Source organism: Bombina bombina, chromosome 3 (assembly GCF_027579735.1).
Source record: "Bombina bombina isolate aBomBom1 chromosome 3, aBomBom1.pri, whole genome shotgun sequence".
Lineage (NCBI taxonomy): Eukaryota > Metazoa > Chordata > Amphibia > Anura > Bombinatoridae > Bombina > Bombina bombina.
Window position 1 is genome coordinate 1,096,714,815 of NC_069501.1, and position 23,701 is coordinate 1,096,738,515.

The 23,701-nt window shown below is 41.5% G+C and overlaps 1 protein-coding gene across 4 annotated transcripts in view; it reads left to right on the forward strand.

The window, feature by feature from the left end:
* SUPT20H (SPT20 homolog, SAGA complex component) overlaps positions 1-23,701 on the forward strand; it is a 234,912-nt gene that overhangs the window by 90,145 nt on the left and 121,066 nt on the right. For all 4 annotated transcript variants that reach the window (XM_053708432.1, XM_053708429.1, XM_053708431.1 and 1 more), the window contains exon 13: positions 16,312-16,383. In XM_053708432.1, coding sequence (XP_053564407.1) covers positions 16,312-16,383 — 72 coding nt within the window. The remainder of the gene's footprint in view (positions 1-16,311; positions 16,384-23,701) is intronic.

Here is a 23,701-nt window from a genome sequence, read left to right on the forward strand (position 1 = left end):
TTCAAAACTTCTCCTCCACGGGGGAGATTTCATCTTTCAAGGTTATCAGCAAACCAAATAAAGAAAGAGGCGTTTCTACGCTGTGTACAAGACCTCTTACTAATGGGGGTAATCCACCCAGTTCCGCAGACGGAACACGGGCAGGGATTCTATTCAAACCTATTTGTGGTTCCCAAGAAAGAGGGAACCTTCAGGCCAATCTTGGACTTAAAAATCCTAAACAAATTCCTCAGAGTTCCATCATTCAAAATGGAAACTATTCGAACCATCCTTCCCATGATCCAAGAGGGTCAGTACATGACCACAGTGGACCTAAAGGATGCCTACCTTCACATACCGATTCACAAGGATCATTACCGGTATCTGAGATTTGCCTTCCTAGACAGGCATTACCAGTTTGTAGCTCTTCCCTTCGGATTAGCTACGGCTCCAAGAATCTTTACAAAAATTCTAGGATCACTTCTGGCGGTACTAAGACCGCGAGGCATAGCGGTGACTCCGTACCTAGACGACATTCTGATACAAGCGTCAAGTTTTCAAACTGCCAAGTCTCATACAGAGATAGTTCTGGCATTTCTGAGGTCGCATGGGTGGAAGGTGAACGTGGAAAAGAGTTCTCTATTACCACTTACAAGAGTTCCCTTTCTAGGGACTCTTATAGATTCTGTAGAGATGAAAATTTACCTGACAGAGGCCAGGTTATTAAAACTTCTAAATGCTTGCCGTGTCCTTCACTCCATTCCACACCCGTCAGTAGCTCAGTGCATGGAAGTAATCGGCTTAATGGTAGCGGCAATGGACATAGTACCATTTGCGCGCCTGCATCTCAGACCGCTGCAATTGTGCATGCTAAGTCAGTGGAACAGGGATTACTCAGATTTGTCCCCCCTACTAAATCTGGATCAAGAGACCAGAGATTCTCTTCTATGGTGGCTTTCTCGGCCACATCTGTCCAAGGGGATGACCTTTCGCAGGCCAGATTGGACGATTGTAACAACAGACGCCAGCCTTCTAGGCTGGGGAGCAGTCTGGAATTCCCTGAAAGCTCAGGGATTATGGACTCAGGAGGAGAAACTCCTCCCAATAAATATTCTGGAGTTAAGAGCAATATTCAATGCTCTCCTAGCTTGGCCTCAGTTAGCAACTCTGAGGTTCATCAGATTTCAGTTGGACAACATCACGACTGTGGCTTACATCAACCATCAAGGGGGAACCAGAAGTTCCCTAGCGATGTTGGAAGTCTCAAAAATAATTTGCTGGGCAGAGTCTCACTCTTGCCACCTGTCAGCGATCTACATCCCAGGCGTGGAGAACTGGGAGGCGGATTTTCTAAGTCACCAGACTTTTCATCCGGGGGAGTGGGAGCTTCATCCGGAGGTCTTTGCTCAACTGATTCGTCGTTGGGGCAAACCAGATCTGGATCTCATGGCGTCTCGTCAGAACGCCAAGCTTCCTTGTTCCGGATCCAGGTCCAGGGACCCGGGAGCGGTGCTGATAGATGCTCTGACAGCCCCTTGGGTCTTCAACATGGCTTATGTGTTTCCACCATTCCCGATGCTTCCTCGTTTGATTGCCAAGATCAAACAGGAGAGAGCTTCAGTGATTCTGATAGCGCCTGCGTGGCCACGCAGGACCTGGTATGCAGACCTAGTGGACATGTCGTCCTGTCCACCGTGGTCTCTGCCTCTGAGACAGGACCTTCTAATTCAGGGTCCTTTCAAACATCCAAATCTAATTTCTCTGAGGCTGACTGCATGGAGATTGAACGCTTGATTCTATCAAAGCGTGGCTTCTCGGAGTCGGTTATTGATACCTTAATACAGGCTAGGAAGCCTGTTACCAGAAAAATTTACCATAAGATATGGCGTAAATATTTACATTGGTGCGAATCCAAGAGTTACTCATGGAGTAAGGTTAGGATTCCTAGGATATTGTCCTTTCTACAAGAGGGTTTAGAAAAGGGCTTATCTGCTAGTTCGTTAAAGGGACAGATTTCTGCTCTGTCTATTCTTCTACACAAACGTCTGGCTGAAGTTCCAGACGTTCAGGCTTTCTGTCAGGCTTTAACTAGGATTAAGCCTGTGTTTAAGTCTGTTGCTCCGCCGTGCAGCTTAAACTTAGTTCTTAATGTTCTTCAAGGCGTTCCATTTGAACCCCTTCATTCCATTGATATCAAGCTGTTATCTTGGAAAGTTCTGTTTTTTATGGCTATTTCCTCGGCTCGAAGAGTCTCTGAGTTATCTGCCTTACATTGTGATTCTCCTTATCTGATTTTTCATTCAGACAAGGTAGTCCTGCATACTAAACCTGGGTTCTTACCTAAGGTAGTTACTAACAGGAATATCAATCAAGAGATTGTTGTTCCATCTCTGTGTCCTAACCCTTCTTCAAAGAAGGAACGACTTTTGCATAATCTGGACGTAGTCCGTGCCCTGAAATTCTATTTGCAGGCAACTAAAGATTTTCGTCAAACTTCTTCCCTGTTTGTCGTTTACTCTGGACAGAGGAGAGGTCAAAAGGCTTCGGCTACCTCTCTCTCTTTTTGGCTTCGTAGCATAATACGCTTAGCCTATGAGACTGCTGGACAGCAGCCTCCTGAAAGGATTACAGCTCATTCTACTAGAGCTGTGGCTTCCACCTGGGCCTTTAAAAATGAGGCCTCTGTTGAACAGATTTGCAAGGCTGCGACTTGGTCTTCGCTTCACACTTTTTCAAAATTTTACAAATTTGACACTTTTGCTTCCTCGGAGGCTATTTTTGGGAGAAAGGTACTTCAGGCAGTGGTTCCTTCTGTTTAATGTTCCTGCCTTGTCCCTCCCTTCATCCGTGTACTTTAGCTTTGGTATTGGTATTCCATAAGTAATGGATGATCCGTGGACTGACTACACTTAACAGGAGAAAACATAATTTATGCTTACCTGATAAATTCCTTTCTCCTGTAGTGTAGTCAGTCCACGGCCCGCCCTGTTTTTACGGCAGGTCTAAATTTTAATTAAATTCCAGTCACCACTGTATCCTATGGTTCCTCCTTTCTCGTCTGCTTTGGTCGAATGACTGAATATGACATGTGAGGGGAGGAGCTATATAGCAGCTCTGCTGGGTAATTCTCTTGCAGTTTCCTGTTAGGAAGAGATATATTCCATAAGTAATGGATGATCCGTGGACTGACTACACTACAGGAGAAAGGAATTTATCAGGTAAGCATAAATTATGTTTTTTGTATATTCAGCCATTCACTTTCCAGGTATAACAGACAAACTTTTTTTTTTTAACCAAAGCACCAGCTTTATCATACTTCCCAACATTTAATATAGCCAAAGAGGGACACTTTTCTCCCTGTTAACAGAACTCCGCTAGCCGCCCCCCACAAATAGAGGGGACACACATATTTACACACACACATATTATACACACTCTTTACCACACACACACACACACACACACATTTAAACACACTCATACTGTATATATTTATACACACTGATAAACACATATTCATACACACATAAATATTTACACACACTCATATATGCATACACATTTACACACCCACATTTATACGCACACACTGATAAACACATAATCACACACACATATACATATTTACACACACCTACACATATATACATACACACATTGATAAACACATAATCACACGCACACACATATTCATACACACATATACATATTTACACACACACTTACACCTACACATATATACATATACACATGTTGATAAACACATAATCACACACACATTCATATACATATTTACACACACACACACACATATTTATTGAAACACATTTAGGAAATGATACTAGGTCCCTATATGTAAAAATTGCACACTAGCAAAGGCAACTTGACAGCCTAGTTCCTAAACATACCACATGGCCATAACCTTGTATATGCCAAGGGGAAAAGTAATACTGGTGTACCCAGACCACATGATGAAGTATACACAATCCTAATGCTTTAAATATAAGGGCAATATTCCCCAATGGGCTAATTTATCACCACTCCATTCGATAGCCAGATCGTAACTAATTCCTTTCCCATAAGTCATTATGCCCCAGCCCCATTAATTCCCCCTGGTACTTAACCCATAGTTGTGCTGCTGCTTCCTGGTGCTTGCTGCGATCCTGGGTGCTGCTGCCCTGCACTGGGCTGGGGAGGGGGTGCTGTTGACTGCTGTTACTATGGGGTAAGTTCTGGTTCATGTACAAAACACTTACTTATTCCATTGCAAAGATGAGCCATAGGAAACCACAGAAATATTGTACAGTGGAAAAGAGAGAACGTAATGGTGCTATGCAGTCTCTCTGCCAATAAGAACCCGCAATGCTGCCTGATGAAAAAGGAGAATGGGAGAGCCGAGAGCGCTAAACCTTTACACTGGTTGTAGTTGATGCTTTACCACTTTGTCCAGCATCGCTACTGAGTTAAGCTCCTGACTCGGCTTAGCTCGCTCCACATAAAAATTTTTTATTCAGAATGTGTAGTTATCTATGCCGAGTCAGAAAGTGCAACTTAGTATCATGACTGGACAAAAAGTGGTAGAGAGTCTGTACTGATGATGTGAAGCTGATCTGCTGGCGGGGACACTGGCTGAATGTAGCAGGGCCTGCAGCCAGGGTGAGCTTGGAGCCCACAGCCCCCCGGCTACTTACCGCCATGGTTGTTGTCCTGCTCCTAGGTGCTACCAGTGCTGCTGGGTGCTGCTGCCCTGGCCAGGGGAGATAGGTTCCACCGGTTCTATGCTGTTGCGCTGCAATGAACCAATTAATTCTGAGCTGAATATGGGAGCAACTCAGTAACGCGCGTGCGTGTCTGATCAAAGAATATTTTAAAATCTGAACCAGTCAGTGTTAAGCTGATCTGCTGGCGGGAACGCTGTAAATGTAGCTGGGATGAGCTTGAAAGCGTGCACTTAAGTTAACTTGTTACTGTTCCCACTTCCCTCTCTTATTCACAGTACATTGTGCATGATAATACATCATTCTACTTATTTATGAACTGCAGCATAACTAAAATGATGATGAAATAAAAAAAAAAAAAATTAAACTAAAATAATGATGAGCCTGTCAGTCTGCCGCGGCACACCTGAGGATCTCTCACGGCACACTAGTGTGCCACGGCACACTGGTTGAAAATCACTGTACTACAGTATGCTCTAAACCACTGGTTTTCAAACCTGCCCTAAGGCCTCCCTAACAGTTTGAGGCAATCTGAACTGGAACACAGGTGAAATAATCAGCTGATTAGTTGTTTTACCTGCTCTCATCCAAGGGAATCTGAAAACCTGACCTGTTGGGGAGGCTTGAAGACAGGTTTGAAAACCAGTGCTCTAAAGGAAAGGCACTCAATTTTAACACAGGATACTTAGAGAAAGAGAGAAATATGGTAAGATAAATAAATTGGAAAGTAAGGTATACTCATGGATGCTCTATTTGACTTATGAAAGTTGAATTTTGACTTGCATGTCCCTTTTAATATTCACAAAATAATGCTGATGGATCAGAGGCACAATTTAAAGGGGCATGAAACCACCAAAAATATTTTGTGATTCAGATAGAGCACACAATTTTAAGCAACTTTCCAATTTACTTCTATTATCTAATTTGTTTTGTTCTCTTTGTGTCCTTTATTGAAAATAATTCCTAGGTAGGTTCAGGAGCTGGGACCTATCTGCTGATTGGTGGCTGCTCATATATGCCTGTTGTCATTGGCTTACAGATGTGCTTATCTAGCTCCCAGAAGGGCATTATTGATCCTTATATAAAGGATACCAAGAAAATGAATCAAAATTGATAATAGAAGTAAATTGGAAAGTTGTTTAAAATTGTTTGCGGTATCTGAATCTTGAAAGAGAAATTTTGGGTTTCATGTCCCTTTAAAATTACTTCTTTTTACAGATTAACAAATGCATATTTCTAAAATGCATGTTTTTATTAGCCTTTACTAATACTACTTATACTATGGAGAATTTATCATTTTTAGTTTTTAAGTGTTTTGCTAATGGCTTTTGTATATTTGAAGAACTGATACCATATGTGTGCGTAAGAAGTAGAAAAATAAACGTATAAATACCTGGCAACTGTAGACGCAACAGTGTAGACATTTACTCTATTATATATGTGGTACCGGAGGAATCCTGGTATCCTTACAAGGGATATTAAATTCCATAAACTATGTATAGTGTAGGAAACAGCACTTTTTAAACATGTTAGGATTTCTGCATGTAAACAGGTTCAGTTAAATCTGTTTTAAATTGACAGGAAGTGCATGTTTGTGCACAACCCCATTGATGAGCCCAAGAAGAATAAAAATAAAATATTTAGTTTTTCTAATAGGAGCATCTTATCATTATAAAAACAACAACAACAAAAACCTGAATACAATGTCTTGAATGGTGTCAGTGATTATTGATCTGGGATGATGTAGGAAGGATTTGGGATTGTCCTGGTTAAGAATAGGAGTAAGGCAGTCACAGGACCTGGTGCTTTTAACCCTTTTATGCTCACTCCCCATTTCTCCAACATAGGTGTGTCCGGTCCACGGCGTCATCCTTACTTGTGGGATATTCTCTTCCCCAACAGGAAATGGCAAAGAGCCCAGCAAAGCTGGTCACATGATCCCTCCTAGGCTCCGCCTACCCCAGTCATTCTCTTTGCCGTTGTACAGGCAACATCTCCACGGAGATGGCTTAGAGTTTTTTAGTGTTTAACTGTAGTTTTTATTATTCAATCAAGAGTTTGTTATTTTAAAATAGTGCTGGTATGTACTATTTACTCAGAAACAGAAAAGAGATGAAGATTTCTGTTTGTATGAGGAAAATGATTTTAGCACCGTAACTAAAATCCATGGCTGTTCCACACAGGACTGTTGAGAGCAATTAACTTCAGTTGGGGGAACAGTGTGCAGTCTCTTACTGCTTGAGGTATGACACATTCTAACAAGACGATGTAATGCTGGAAGCTGTCATTTTCCCTATGGGATCCGGTAAGCCATGTTTATTAAGATAGTAAATAAGGGCTTCACAAGGGCTTATTAAGACTGTAGACCTTTTCTGGGCTAAATCGATTCATTATTAACACATATTTAGCCTTGAGGAATCATTTATTCTGGGTATTTTGATATGATTATATCGGCAGGCACTGTTTTTGACACCTTATTCTTTAGGGGCTTTCCCTAATCATAGTCAGAGCCTCATTTTCGCGCCGGTATGGCGCACTTGTTTTTGAGGACAGCATGGCATGCAGCTGCATGTGTGTGGAGCTCTGATACATAGAAAGGTCTTTCTGAAGGCATCATTTGGTATCGTATTCCCCTTTGGGCTTGGTTGGGTCTCAGCAAAGCAGATTCCAGGGACTGTAAAGGGGTTAAATATAAAAACGGCTCCGGTTCCGTTATTTTAAGGGTTAAAGCTTCCAAATTTGGTGTGCAATACTTTTAAGGCTTTAAGACACTGTGGTGAAATTTTGGTGAATTTTGAACAATTCCTTCATACTTTTTCGCAATTGCAGTAATAAAGTGTGTTTAGTTTAAAATTTAAAGTGACAGTAACGGTTTTATTTTAAAACGTTTTTTGTGCTTTGTTATCAAGTTTATGCCTGTTTAACATGTCTGAACTACCAGATAGATTGTGTTCTGACTGTGGGGAAACCAAGGTTCCTTCTCATTTAACTATATGTATTTTATGTCATAAAAAAATTTAGTAAAAATGATGCCCAAGATGATTCCTCAAGTGAGGGGAGTAAGCATGGTACTGCATCATCCCCTCCTTCGTCTACACCAGTCTTGCCCATACAGGAGGCCCCTAGTACATCTAGTGCGCCAATACTCCTTACTATGCAACATTTAACGGCTGTAATGGATAATTCTATCAAAAACATTTTAGCCAATATGCCCACTTATCAGTGAAAGCGCGACTGCTCTGTTTTAGAAAATTCTGTAGAGCATGAGAACGCTGATGATATGGTTTCTGAAGGGCCCCTACACCAGTCTGAGGGGGCCAGGGAGGTTTTGTCTGAGGGAGAAATTTCAGATTCAGGAAACATTTCTCAACAAGCTGAACCTGATGTGATTACTTTTAAATTTAAGTTGGAACATCTCCGCGCTCTGCTTAAGGAGGTGTTATCCAATTTGGATGATTGTGATTATCTGGTCATTCCAGAACCACTATGTAAAATGGAAAAGTTCTTAGAGGCCCCGGGGCCCCCCGAAGCTTTTCCTATATCCAAGCGGGTGGCGTACATTGTTAGTACAGAATGGGACAGGCCCGGTATACCTTTAGTACCTCCCCCCATATTTATAAAATTGTTTTCCTATAGTCGACACCAGAAAGGACTGATGGCAGACAGTCCCCAAGGTCGAGGGGGCGGTTTCTACTCTACACAAGCGCGCCACTATACCCATAGAAGATAGTTGTGCTTTCCAAGATCCTATGGATAAAAAATTAGAAGGTCTGCTAAAGATGTTTGTTCAGCAAGGTTCCCTTCTACAACCAATTGCATGCATTGTCCCTGTCACTGCAGCCGCGTGTTTCTAGTTTGATGAGCTAGGAAAGGCGATTATTAGTAATTCTTCTTCTTATGAGGAGATTATGGACAGAATTCGTGCTCTTAAATTGGCTAATTCTTTCACCCTAGACGCCACCTTGCAATTGGCTAGGTTAGCGGCGTAAAAATTCTGGGTTTGCTATTGTGGCGCAGAGCGCTTTGGTTAAAATCTTGGGCAGCGGATGCGTCTTCCAAGAACAAATTGCTTGACATTCCTTTCAAGGGGAAAACACTCTTTGGCCCTGACTTGAAAGAGATTATCTCTGATATCACTGGGGGCAAGGGCCACGCCCTTCCTCAGGATAGGTCTTTTCAAGACCAAAAATAAACCTAAGTTTCGTCCCTTTCGCAGAAACGGATCAGCCCCAAGGGCTACGTCCTCTAAGCAGGAAGGTAATACTTCTCAAGCCAATCCAGCCTGGAGACCTATGCAAGGCTGGAACAAAGGAAAGCAGGCCAGGAAACCTGCCACTGCTACCAAGACAGCATGAAATGCGGGCCCCCGATCCGGGACCGGATCTGGTGGGGGGCAGACTCTCTCTCTTCGCTCAGGCTGGGGCAAGAGATGTTCTGGACCCTTGGGCGCTAGAAATAGTCTCCCAAGGTTATTCTCTGGAGTTCAAGGGGCTTCCTCCAAGGGGGAGGTTCCACAGGTCTCAGTTGTCTTCAGACCACATAAGAAGACAGGCATTCTTACATTGGGTAGAAGACCTGCTAAAAATGGGAGTGATTCATCCTGTTCCATTAGGAGAACAAGGGATGGGGTTCTACTCCAATCTGTTCATAGTTCCCAAAAAAGAGGGAACGTTCAGACCAATCTTAGATCTCAAGATCTTGAACAAGTTTCTCAAGGTTCCATCGTTCAAGATGGAAACCATTCGAACACTTCTTCCTTCCATCCAGGAAGGTCAATTCATGACCAAGGTGGATTTCAAGGATGCGTATCTACATATTCCTATCCACAAGGAACATCATCGGTTCCTAAGGTTTGAATTCCTGGACAAGCATTTCCAGTTCGTGGCGTTTTCTTTCGGATTAGCCACTGCTCCTAGGATTTTCTCATAGGTACTAGGGTCCCTTCTGGCGGTGCTAAGACCAAGGGGCATTGCTGTAGTACCTTACTTGGACGACATTCTGATTCGAGCGTCGTCCCTTCCTCAAGTAAAGGCTCACACGGACATTGTCCTGGCCTTTCTCAGATCTCACGGATGGAAAGTGAACGTGGAAAAGAGTTCTCTATCTCCGTCAACGAGGGTTCCCTTCTTGGGAACTATAATAGACTCCTTAGAAATGAGGATTTTTCTGACAGAAGCCAGAAAAACAAAACTTCTAGACTCTTGTCGGATACTTCATTCCGTTCCTCTTCCTTCCATAGAGCAGTGCATGGAAGTGATAGGTTTGATGGTAGCGGCAATGGACATAGTTCCTTTTGTGCGCATTCATCTAAGACCATTACAACTGTTCCTGCTCAGTCAGTGGAATGGGGACTATTCAGACTTGTCTCCGAAGATACAAGTAAATCAGAGGACCAGAGACTCATTCCGTTGGTGGCTGTCCCTGGACAGCCTGTCACAAGGGATGACCTTCCGCAGACCAGAGTGGGTCATTGTCACGACCGACGCCACTCTGATGGGCTGGGGCGCGGTCTGGGGATCCCTGAAAGCTCAGGGTCTTTGGTCTCGGGTAGAATCTCTTCTACCGATAAATATTCTGGAACTGAGAGCGATATTCTATGCTCTCAAAGCTTGGCCTCAGCTAGCGAGGGCCAAGTTCATACATCAACCATCAGGGGGGAACAAGGAGTTCCCTAGCGATGGAAGAAGTGACCAAAATCATTCTATGGGCGGAGTCTCACTCCTGCCACCGGTCTGCTATCCACATCCCAGGAGTGGAAAATTGGGAAGCGGATTTTCTGAGTCGTCAGACATTGCATCCGGGGGAGTGGGAACTCCATCCGGAAATCTTTGCCCAAGTCACTCAACCGTGGGGCATTCCAGACATGGATCTGATGGCCTCTCGTCAGAACTTCAGAGTTCCTTACTACGGGTACAGATCCAGGGATCCCAAGGCGGCTCTAGTGGATGCACTAGTAGCACCTTGGACCTTCAAACTAGCTTATGTGTTCCCGCCGTTTCCTCTCATCCCCAGGCTGGTAGCCAGGATCAATCAGGAGAGGGCGTCGGTGATTTTGATAGCTCCTGCGTGGCCACGCAGGACTTGGTATGCAGATCTGGTGAATATGTCATCGGCTCCACCATGGAAGCTACCTTTGAGACGAGACCTTCTTGTTCTAGGTCCGTTCGACCCACTCCAGCTGACTGCTTGGAGATTGAACGCTTGATCTTATCAAAGCGAGGGTTCTCAGATTCTGTTATTAATACTCTTGTTCAGGCCTGAAAGCCTGTAACCAGAAAATTACCACATAATTTGGTATATCTGTTGGTGTGAATCTGCAGGATTCCCTTGGGACAAGGTTAAGATTCCTAAGAGTCTATCCTTCCTTCGAGAAGGATTGGAAAAGGGATTATCTGCAAGTTCCTTGATGGGACAGATTTCTGCCTTGTCTGTGTTACTTCACAAAAAGCTGGCAGCTGTGCCAGATGTTCTAGCCTTTGTTCAGGCTCTGGTTAGAATCAAGCCTGTTTACAAAATTTTGACTCCTCCTTGGAGTCTCAACCTAGTTCTTTCAGTTCTTCAGGGGGTTCCGTTTGAACCCTTACATTCCGTTGATATTAAGTTATTATCTTGGAAAGTTTTGTTTTTGGTTGCAATTTCTTCTGCTAGAAGAGTTTCAGAATTATCTGCTCTGCAGTGTTCTTCTCCTTATCTGGTGTTCCATGCAGATAAGGTGGTTTTGCGTACTAAACCTGGTTTTCTTCCAAAAGTTGTTTCTAACAAAGACATTAACCAGGAGATAGTTGTGCCTTCTTTGTGTCCTAATCCAGTTTCAAAGAAGGAACGTTTGTTGCACAACTTGGATGTAGTTCGTGCTCTCAAATTTTACTTAGCAGCTACTAAGGTTTTCAGACAAACTTTGTCTTTGTTTGTTGTTTATTCTGGTAAACGGAGAGGTCAAAAAGCAACTTCTACCTCTCTCTCCTTCTGGATTAAAAGCATTATCCGATTGGCTTATGAGACTGCCGGACGGCAGCCTCCTGAAAGAATCACAGCTCACTCCACTAGGGCTGTGGCTTCCACATGGGCCTTCAAGAACGAGGCTTCTGTTGATCAGATATGTAAGGCAGCGACTTGGTCTTCACTGCACACTTTTTCTAAATTTTACAAATTTGATACTTTTGCTTCTTCTGAGGCTATTTTTGGGAGAAAGGTTTTGCAAGCCGTGGTGCCTTCCATTTAGGTGACCTGATTTGCTCCCTCCCTTCATCCGTGTCCTAAAGCTTTGGTATTGGTTCCCACAAGTAAGGATGACGCCGTGGACCGGACACACCTATGTTGGAGAAAACAGAATTTATGTTTACCTGATAAATTGTTTTCTCCAACGGTGTGTCCGGTCCACGGCCCGCCCTGGTTTTTTTAATCAGGTCTGATAATTTATTTTCTTTAACTACAGTCACCACGGTAACATATGGTTTCTCCTATGCAAATATTCCTCCTTAACGTCGGTCGAATGACTGGGGTAGGCGGAGCCTAGGAGGGATCATGTGACCAGCTTTGCTGGGCTCTTTGCCATTTCCTGTTGGGGAAGAGAATATCCCACAAGTAAGGATGACGCCGTGGACCGGACACACCGTTGGAGAAAGCAATTTATCAGGTAAACATAAATTCTGTTTTTCTTATCTTGGCAGATAGTCTTGTCCATGACAGTGCTCACCCTGTCGGGTATGAAAATACTTACAGATTCCCTTGTTTCACTATATGATTCATAAGGCAACAATAACAGCAGAATGAAAATGTCACGTCCCATGAGGGAAAAATAAATCAATTAGAAATACATTACAGAAAAGCATCTACAACCTAACACTCCCTAAGAGTTGTTGACTTATCTAGCTTGTTCATGATTCCTTGTGTATTCACCCTAAACTGTTTCCTTATTGTTCACATCCTTGTGCAGCTGAACCGCCTAAGAATCTTTCTAAGCTCATTCAAAAAGAATAAGATTCCTTAGGAGCCAAGTAAAAAAAAAAAAAAAGCTTTGTTGAATATCCATTAAAATTAATTTAGAGCAACAATAGCTGTGTAGAACTCTGTGCTAGTTCAGCTTGATGGCGTTTGACCATACTCATAGGCCATAATGCATTGCAAATTAAGAAAAGGCCTCCAGCTGCTTAAAAAGTAAAATTGACTATTACATCTTGATACAGGGTTCAACAAACCTGTCTCCTAATTGAGAACACAATGTATTGTGCTCAGCAATAGTCTAACATTCTGTAGTTAGTTAAAAGTAAAGCACTGATGTTTAACCCTTCATTAACAAGATTAACCCCTTAAGGACCGGGCACTTCAGACAAAAACTTCCCCAAAAGACCAGAGCATTTTTGCCATCACTACATTTTAAACATAAATAGAACCTTTTTTTATATTTATCTATCAAAACTATATATATGTATATATTTTTTAGTAGACAACCCAAAGTATTGATCTAGGCCCATTTTGGTATATTTCATGCCACTATTTCACCGCCAAATGCGATCAAATAAAAAAAATTGTGAACTTTTTCACAATTTTAGGTTTCTCACTGAAATTTATTTACAAACAGCTTGTGCAATTATGACACAAATGGTTGTAAATTCTTCTCTGGGATTCCCTTTCTTCAGAAATAGCAGCCATATATGGCTTTGGCATTGCTTTTTGGTAATTAGAAGGCCTCTAAATGCCGCTGCGCACCACACTTGTATTATGCCCAGCAGTGAAGGGGTTAATTAGGTAGCTTGTAGGGTTAATTTTAACTTTAGTGTAAAGATCAGCCTCCCACCAGACACATCCCACCCCCTGATCCCTCCCTGACCCCTCTCAAACAGCTCTCTTCCTTCCCCCACCCCACAATTGTCACCCCCATCTTAAGTACTGGAAGAAAGTCTGCCAGTACTAAAATAAAAGGCTGCTTTTAAAAAAAAAAAAAAAAAAAAAAAAAAAAAAAAAAAAATATATATATATATATATATATATATATATATATATATATATATATATATATATATATATATAAATATATATATATAAATATATATATATATAAAATTATTTTTTTAAAATATTTTTTGCAGTGTAGGATCCTCTTTTACCCCCCAACCTCCCTGCCCCCCCCCCAACAGCTCTTTAACCCTCCCCCTCTACCTATTTGCCACCATCTTAGGTACTGGCAGTTGTCTGCCAGTACCCAGTTTGCCTCAATTAATGCATATGTTTAAAAAAAAAAAAAAAAATGTCTGTAGTGTAGCTGCCCCTCTCATTACCCTATCCCCTCCCTCTCCCAGATCCCTTTCCCACATAGGATCCCCCTTATTGCCCTTCCTCCCTCCTTCAGCCTCACTTCCCAAATGTTTTATTTATGTTCCCTATCTGTGTAGCGTGGCGTATCGGTCCTGTCCCCTCCAGCGATGGGCCGCCCACCCGCCTCCCTCCTTACGTTCCCACCCACCAACGATCGGCACCACCGCTGTCCGATGCAGAGAGGGCCACAGAGTGGCCCTCTCTGCATCAGTAACTCTGCAAATCTATTTCTGTAGTGCCCCACTAGTAGGGCATGCAGAAATAGCGCAATCTCGCTATTTTGATTGAGAATGCGTCAGAGAGAAGCCCAGGACTGCTGGTCCTTAAGGGCATAACGAGCAGCATCGTACTGTGTACGACGCTGGTCGTTGAGGGGTTAAATACCAGATGAAGTGGTAGCAGGAAAATTATTAAAGGACCAATATACTAAGCGTTTCAACAATGCAATACACATTCATTATTTTGCTTCTTTTTGCTGTAAAATAAATCTGACATTTATACTTCTTCCACTTTTTCCCAAGGGGGCTTGGGTTAATACTTTTAGCTAATTTATCTGTGAGTTGTTGTCCCCTTTTCTTTCACCTTTTCTATATTAATTTGCATTTAAAGTGGATTTTCAGATTTGCATCAACAATCATGACAGGAAAAGCATTCTTTGCAAAAACAGTGGGCAGAGTAGGTAGTATATATATATTATATATATATACACACACATATACACAGGTGGCCCTCCGTTTACAACGGTTCAATTTGCACCGTTTCAGAATAACCTTTTTTTTCCGGTCATGTGACTGCTATTGAAAAGCATTGAGAAGCAGTGCATTGATTAAAATAGCCAGTAGGTGGAGCTGTCCGCTTGTGTTGCAACAAATATATGCAAGCCAAGCAAGCTGAAATTAATCAGTTTAACCAGACCTGAGCTATCGAGCAGCTTGCAAAGGAACAAGATCTTCCTGTCTATAAATCAGTTCCGATTGGAATGCATAGAAAGAATTGTTTGCAGAAAAAGGCAAGTAAAGTGTGTGTTTTGTGATTATTTTATTAGGTTTATAATGCTGTTTAGTAAATGTTTTTGTTCATTTAATTTAGTTTAATTATATATTCTGTGTTGTGTGATTATTTTATTAGGTTTATAATGCTGTTTAGCATTTAAAGTCTTCATTTCAAAGCTTTAAAAATAATATATTAGGTGTTACTTATGACAATTTTGAGAGGGGCCTGGAACCTAACTCACTTCCCATTGACTTACGTTATAAACTGGGTTTCAATTTACGACAGTTTCGATTTACAACCATTCCTTCTGGAACCTAACCCCGGCGTAAACTGAGGGCTACCTGTATGTATGTGTGTATGTATGTATATATATATATATATATATATATATATATATATATATATATATACTGTATACATTTATTTATATTCCACTATTAGGTGGGGATTAGAAAGGAATATATGTCTGCTTAAATACCTGTTAAATAAATGACGACAACTTAGTTGAATCAGTACTAAACCACCTTAAAGGAAGAGAAGAGGACAAGCTACCCCAGTTTCACTCTTTAACTGCTCATGTGCAAACAAGAGTTTGAGCTTTATCTGTGTATTGGTTTGTGATTGGGTAGTAAGGGTTCTTTTGTTCTGGGGGACAGGGAAATCAGTGTAAAGAAACATAAAACAATATACTTATTTTGACAAAATAAAGCTGCATTATTCATTATAATTTTTTTCTCAGATGTGAAGGTAGATTATCATGCAGCTTGCAACTTGTGTTTGTTGCTTGAACAATATAGATACATTTAAATAGATGCACAATCTTTATAAAAAAAGTGTTAATTACCAATCTAATTTACAAGTATAACTGATTAAGGGCAAATTAACGTACAAACACATGCATTAGATACAATGATACTCAAGCTTCTGTTGTCTCTCCAGTTCCTATGCTATTTTATGGAGCACGCTAACCAAAGAAAGGGCAGATATGTGAGCTTTACTATTTGTAGTGCAACAGTATTTTTGTAGCAATGTTTGTTAGATGAGTAATAAAATACATGTAGGAGCCATAAGCTTTCACTAGAGCATCTTGCAACAGAATTCATGCTGTATTTCTATCCAAGCCTTCATGAAACTTGTAGCTGAGCTTTTTGGCAGGTTTTTAGCCTGCAAGGTGAAAAAATTAATGTTTGTTATGTGTGTACAATCTATGCATGGTCAGTATAGTACAGAGAAAATGACTTGTCTTATTTCTTCTCTTCTCTCATTTTCATTAGTAGTAATGATTACATTTCTCTTCTTTTCATAGGTAGAAAAATATGTAAAAGTGGAAAAATCTATCAAACTTGATGACTCGCAGCCTACTGTCTGGCCAGCAGATGTGAGTAATTAAAGCCTTTTGACCAATGTATATAAACATATATAGATCTACTTATTTATTTTATAAATGCATGTGTGGACAGTATTCTTCATGGCTATAAGCAAAAGTTTTAGAAGAACACTATAAAATTCATATTTTCTTCCACTTACGTCACCCTTCGCTTTTACAAGACTGATGTTTCTGGCAGATTGAAACGCTAAGAACCTGTTACAGAGTAAACTTGTCTGGAAGTCGTTTTGTCATTTCAGCTGGTTCATGCATTGTGTAGTGGGGCTGATGCAGACATGAAGTGAAAAGAATTAGGCAACTGACAATGCACATAGATTATACGTCGGAAACTTTCATTAAGTTCCTGCTTAGTTATGACTCATCCTTTACATCATGGGGACCAAATTTGATCCTCACACAGACTAAGTTTCCAGAATCTCTTTGAATGTAGGCGAATGAGTCAATTTCTCATAACTTAATTCACCTGAATTTCAACTCTCTTGTATTACAACCTCCCTCATCTTCGGCGTACTTTGGCTGCCCTGCTACCCATCTCCTGACTTGAAGGGCCATCATAATTTTAAAGTATTCTGCATATCCCGAGCAGAACTGTTACTATGTGTTTAACCCCTTATGGGGTTAAACACATAGCATTACATTTTCACTAATGGATTAGAGCATGCCATTTTAACTATTTGAAGGCCCTTTAAAGGGACAGTAAACAACTTGAGATTTTAATATGAATTGTTTAGTTATGTGTAATAAAACAACTTTGCAATATACCTTCATCATTCATGTAATTTAGTTCTGAGAAATGTTCTGAACTGGAAATGCACACTGTAGACTTCTTAAACATAGCTCTGCTACATATTTTACCCTAATTGGCCTCAGAAGATAACAACTGCAAAATAATGCAGTTAATGCTAATGACTGTGGCTAACCCTGTCATCTCCAAAAGTAAGCCCTGATAGACTCATTCATATTACACAATTTTGGGGTTTTATATCCTTGCAAAACTACTGCCATATAATGCTCTAGAAATGGGACGATTACTAATCATACGTTCCTACTTTTAAACAAAAGATACCAATAGAGTTAAGAAAATGTGATAATATGAGTAAATTAGAAAGTTGTTTTAAATTACATGCTCTGTCTGAATCGTGAAAGAAAACACATTGGGTTTCATATTCCTTTAAAGGGACAGTCAAACTGAAAATCCGTACTGTTTAAAAAATATAGATAATCCCTTTATTACCCATTCCTCAGTTTTATATTAATATACTATTTACCTCTATCTAAGCCCCTGCAGACTGCCATTTATCTTGGTGCATTTAACAAACTTGCATTTTAGCCAATTAGTGCTGGTGCTTGTTATAACCATTATCATTCCACGGCAGTGAACACTAGCACTGTCTGGCTGTTGTGCAAGATTTCAAAAGCACTGAGATAAGGGGCGGCCTGCAGGGGCTTAGAAACAGGCAAACCCAGCGGTCATAAAGTATATTAATATAAACAATGTTACTTGTGCAAACCCGGGGAATGGGTAGTTAAGGCATTATTTATCTTTTTAAACAATAAAAAACAATCAAGTGTCCCTTTAAATCAACTATTTATTTTTCCTTTAAAAGGATATTAAACAGTAAATGTATACGAGACATAATGGTGTATTCAAAGCAAAGATTAGCCGTAGACTTAGATTTTTTTTTACAATTATATCAGTTGTTTAAATATTGATGATATAAGTGTAAAAGTTTAGTTTCTATAAAGTAATAGGTGCTGTAATGTTTGAAATAGTTGTATATTTATCTCTGTCTTCTGTGGAGAACAATTAGGGAAAGATATATATATATTAGGGAAAGATATATATATATATATATTTCTTTCATGTAATTGGCAAGAGTCCATGAGCTAGTGACATATGGGATATACAATCCTACCAGGAGGGGCAAAGTTTCCCAAACCTCAAAATGCCTATAAATACACCCCTCACCACACCCACAATTCAGTTTTACAAACTTTACCTCCTATGGAGGTGGTGAAGTAAGTTTGTGCTAAGATTTCTACGTTGATATGCATTTCTCAGCATTTTTTTGAACACGATTCCGCTCAGAGTACAGTAAATGTCAGAGGGATGTGAAGGGAGTATCACCTATTGAATGCAATGGTTTTCCTCACGGGGATCTATTTCATAGGTTCTCTGTTATCGGTCGTAGAGATTCATCTCCTACCTCCCTTTTCAGATTGACGATATACTCTCATATTCCATTATCTCTACTGATAACCGTTTCACTACTGGTTTGGCTATCTGCTATATGTGGATGCGTGTCTTTTGGTAAGTATGTTTTCATTACTTAAGACGCTCTCAGCTATGGTTTGGCACTTTATGTATTTATATAAAGTTCTAAATATATGTATTGTACTTATATTTGCCATGATTAAGATTTTCAGTATATTTCCTTTTTTGCAGACTGTCAGTTTCATATCTGGGAAATGCTTTTTTATGAAAAATAATTTCTTACCTGGGGTATAGTCTCTTTTTCAGAATGCCAAAATTTATTGTGTCATTCTTGGCACGAGATTTTTTTGGCAAATTTGTCATTTTCGGTGTCTTAGTTGACGCCGAGTCCTTCACAAGGTTGCGTCATCTATGGTGCCAAAAAATATTTTCCTGTTTGTTGTGCGTCATACTTGGCGCCAAATATTTTCATTATTTAAGACCCCATTCCTTTTGCCTCTGGCCTTTTTCTCTTGTTAAGTGTGTTCAGTCCACGGGTCATCCATTACTTATGGGATATATTCTCCTTCCCAACAGGAAGTTGCAAGAGGATCACCCAAGCAGAGCTGCTATATAGCTCCTCCCCTCACATGTCATATCCAGTCATTCTCTTGCAAGTCTCAACAAAGAAGGAGGTCGTGAGAGGAGTTGGAGTTTTTTACCTAATTATTCTTCAATCAAAAGTTTGTTATTTTAAATGGCACCGGAGTGTGCTGTTTTTTCTCTCAGGCAGTATTTAGAAGAAGAATCTGCCTGCGTTTTCTATGATCTTATCAGACGTAACTAAGATCCACTGGCTGTTCTCGCACATTCTGAGGAGTGGGGTAACTTCAGAAAAGGGAATAGCATGCGGGGTCCCCTGCAAATGAGGTATGTGCAGTAAAATATTTTCTAGGAATGGAATTGACTAAGAAAACACTGCTGATACCCATATGATGTAAGTACAGCCTAAAATGCAGTAGTAGCGACTGGTATCAGGCTGGTAAATGTATGCACAGTAGAGTTATTTTCTATGGACTAGAATTTGACTGAAAAAATACTGTTAATACTGAAATAATGTATGAGCCTTAACTGCAGTAGAAGCGACTGGTAGCAGGCTTAGTGATAACTTTACACAACATCTGAAATGTTGTTTTTTAAAACGTTTACTGGCATGTTAATCGTTTTGTGAGGTACTTTGGTGATAAATCTCTTGGGGCATGATTTTTTCCACATGGCTAACGTATTTTTCTGCATAGAAACCGTTATAGCTGGTCTCCCACTGTTGTAATATGAGTGGGAGGGGCTTTTTGTTAGCGCCTTGTTGCGCAGTTAAAATTCAATCATAGTCTTCCTGTTTCTTCCTCATTGATCCAGGACGTCTCCAGAGAGCTCAAGGGTCTTCAAAATTTATATTTGAGGGAGGTAATCAGTCACAGCAGACCTGTGACAGTGTGTTTGACTGTGATAAAAACTTTAACTGTTAAATTGATTATCCGTTTTTTTGGGTATTAAGGGGTTAATCATCCTTTTGCTAGTGGGTGCAATCCTCTGCTAATTTCATACATTTAATGTAAAGATTTGGTTGCTATAACTGAATTAGTTCATTGTTATTTCAACTGTAATTGTTTTTTTGGTGTTTTTAAAAGCGCAGCAGCGTTTTTACTTTGCTTGAAAATTTTCTGAAAGTAATTTCCAAGCTTGCTAGCCTCATTGCTAGTCTGATTAAACATGTCTGATACAGATGAATCTGCTTGTTCATTATGTTTAAAAGCCAATGTGGAGCCCAATAGAAATATGTGTACCAATTGTATTGATATTACTTTAAATAAAGGTCAGTCTTTACCGGTAAAGAAATTATCACCAGACATCGAGGGGGAAGTTATGCCGCCTAACTCTCCTCACGTGTCAGTACCTGCACCTCCCGCTCAGGAGGTGCGTGATGTTGTGGCGTCAAGTACATCAAGGCCCTTACAAATCACTTTGCAAGATATGGCTAATGTTATGAAAGAAGTATTATCTAATTTGCCTGAGTTAAGAGGCAAGCGCGATAGCTCTGGGTTAAGGACAGAGCGCGCTGATGACACGAGAGCCATGTCTGATACTGCGTCACAATTTGCAGAACATGAGAACGGAGAGCTTCATTCTGTGGGTGACGGATCTGATCCTGGGAGACCGGATTCAGAAATTTCAAATTTTAAATTTAAGCTTGAGAACCTCCGTGTATTGCTAGGGGAGGTGTTAGCGGCTCTGAATGATTGTGACACGGTCGCAATCCCAGAGAAGTTATGTAGGCTGGATAAATACTATGCGGTGCCGGTGTGTACTGACGTTTTTCCTATACCTAAAAGGCTTACAGAGATTATTAGCAAGGAGTGGGATAGACCCGGTGTGCCCTTTTCCCCCCCTCCGATATTTAGAAAAATGTTCCCAATAGACGCTACCACACGAGACTTATGGCAGATGGTCCCTAAGGTGGAGGGAGCGGTTTCTACTTTAGCTAAGCTCACCACTATCCCGGTGGAGGATAGTTGTGCTTTCTCAGATCCAATGGATAAAAAATTAAGTTACCTTAAGAAAATGTTTGTTCAACAAGGTTTTATATTACAGCCCCTTGCATGCATTGCGCCCGTCACTGCTGCAGCGGCTTTCTGGTTTGAGTCTCTAGAAGAGGCTATTCACACAGCACCATTGGATGAGATCATGAACAAGCTTAGAGCACTTAAGCTAGCTAATGCATTTGTTTCGGACGCCGTTGTGCACTTAACCAAACTAACGGCTAAGAACTCCGGTTTTGCCATCCAGGCGCGCAGAGCGCTATGGCTTAAATCCTGGTCAGCAGATGTGACTTCTAAATCTTAATTGCTTAATATTCCTTTCAAAGGGCAAACCTTATTCGGGCCCGGCTTGAAAGAAATTATTGCTGACATTACTGGAGGTAAGGGTCACTCCCTTCCTCAGGATAGGGCCAAATCAAAGGCCAAACAGTCTAATTTTCGTGCCTTTCGTAATTTCAAGGCAGGAGCAGCATCAACTTCCTCCGCTCCAAAACAGGAAGGAACTGCTGCTCGTTACAGACAGGGTTGGAAAAGCAACCAGTCCTGGAACAAGGGCAAGCAGGCCAGAAAGCCTACTTCTGCCCCTAAGACAGCATGAAGGAAGGGCCCCCTATCCGGAAACGGATCTAGTGAGGGGCAGACTCTCTCTCTTCGCCCAGGCTTGGGCAAGAGATGTCCAGGATCCCTGGACGTTGGAGATCATATCTCAGGGATACCTTCTGGACTTCAAAGCTTCTCCTCCACAAGGGAGATTTCATCTGTCAAGGTTATCAACAAACCTAATAAAGAAAGAGGCATTTCTGCAATGTGTACAAGACCTCTTAGTAATGGGAGTGATCCACCCAGTTCCGCGAACGGAACAAGGGCAAGGGTTTTACTCAAATCTGTTTGTGGTTCCCAAAAAAGAGGGAACCTTCAGACCAATCTTGGACCTAAAGATCTTAAACAAGTTCCTAAGGGTTCCATCGTTCAAAATGGAAACTATTCGAACCATCCTACCCATGATCCAAGAGGGTCAGTATATGACCACAGTGGACTTAAAGGATGCCTACCTTCACATACCGATTCACAAAGACCATTATCGGTACCTAAGGTTTGCCTTTCTAGACAGGCATTACCAGTTTGTAGCTCTTCCCTTCGGGTTAGCTACGGCCCCGAGAATTTTTACAAAGGTTCTGGGATCACTTCTGGCGGTACTAAGACCGCGAGGCATAGCGGTGGCTCCGTACCTAGACGACATTCTGATACAAGCGTCGAGTTTTCAAAATGCAAAGTCTCATACAGAGATAGTTCTTGCATTTCTGAGGTCGCATGGGTGGAAAGTGAACGTGGAAAAGAGTTCTCTGTTACCACTCACAAGGGTTCCTTTTCTAGGGACTCTGATAGATTCTGTAGAGATGAAGATTTACCTGACTGAGTCCAGGTTATCAAAGATTCTAAATGCTTGCCGTGTCCTTCATTCCATTCCAAGGCCATCAGTAGCTCAGTGCATGGAAGTAATCGGCTTAATGGTTGCGGCAATGGACATAGTGCCATTTGCGCGCCTGCATCTCAGACCGCTGCAATTATGCATGCTAAGTCAGTGGAATGGGGATTATTCAGATCTGTCCCCTCTACTGAATCTGGACCAGGAGGCCAGAGATTCTCTTCTCTGGTGGTTGTCGCGGGTTCATCTGTCCAAAGGAATGACTTTTCGCAGGCCAGATTGGACGATTGTAACAACAGATGCCAGCCTACTAGGCTGGGGTGTAGTCTGGAACTCCCTGAAGGCTCAGGGATCGTGGACTCAGGAGGAGAAACTCCTCCCAATAAATATTCTGGAATTAAGAGCAATATTCAATGCTCTTCTAGCTTGGCCTCAGTTAGCAACACTGAGGTTCATCAGATTTCAGTCGGACAACATCACGACTGTGGCTTACATCAACCATCAAGGGGGAACCAGGAGTTCCCTAGCGATGTTAGAAGTCTCCAAGATAATTCGCTGGGCAGAGTCTCACTCTTCCCACCTGTCAGCGATCCACATCCCAGGCGTGGAGAACTGGGAGGCGGACTTTCTAAGTCGCCAGACTTTTCATCCGGGGGAGTGGGAACTTCATCCGGAGGTCTTTGCTCAACTGATTCATCGTTGGGGCAAACCAGAACTGGATCTCATGGCGTCTCGCCAGAACGCCAAGCTTCCTTGTTACGGATCCAGATCCAGGGACCCGGGAGCAGTGCTGATAGATGCTCTAGCAGCCCCTTGGGGTTTCAAGATGGCTTATGTGTTTCCTCCGTTTCCGTTGCTGCCTCGATTGATTGCCAGGATCAAGCAGGAGAGAGCATCAGTGATTTTGATAGCGCCTGCGTGGCCACGCAGGACCTGGTATGCAGACCTAGTGGACATGTCGTCCTGTCCACCATGGTCTCTACCTCTGAGGCAGGACCTTCTAATTCAGGGTCCTTTCAACCATCCAAGCCTAATTTCTCTGAGGCTGACTGCATGGAGATTGAACACCTGATTCTATCAAAGCGTGGTTTC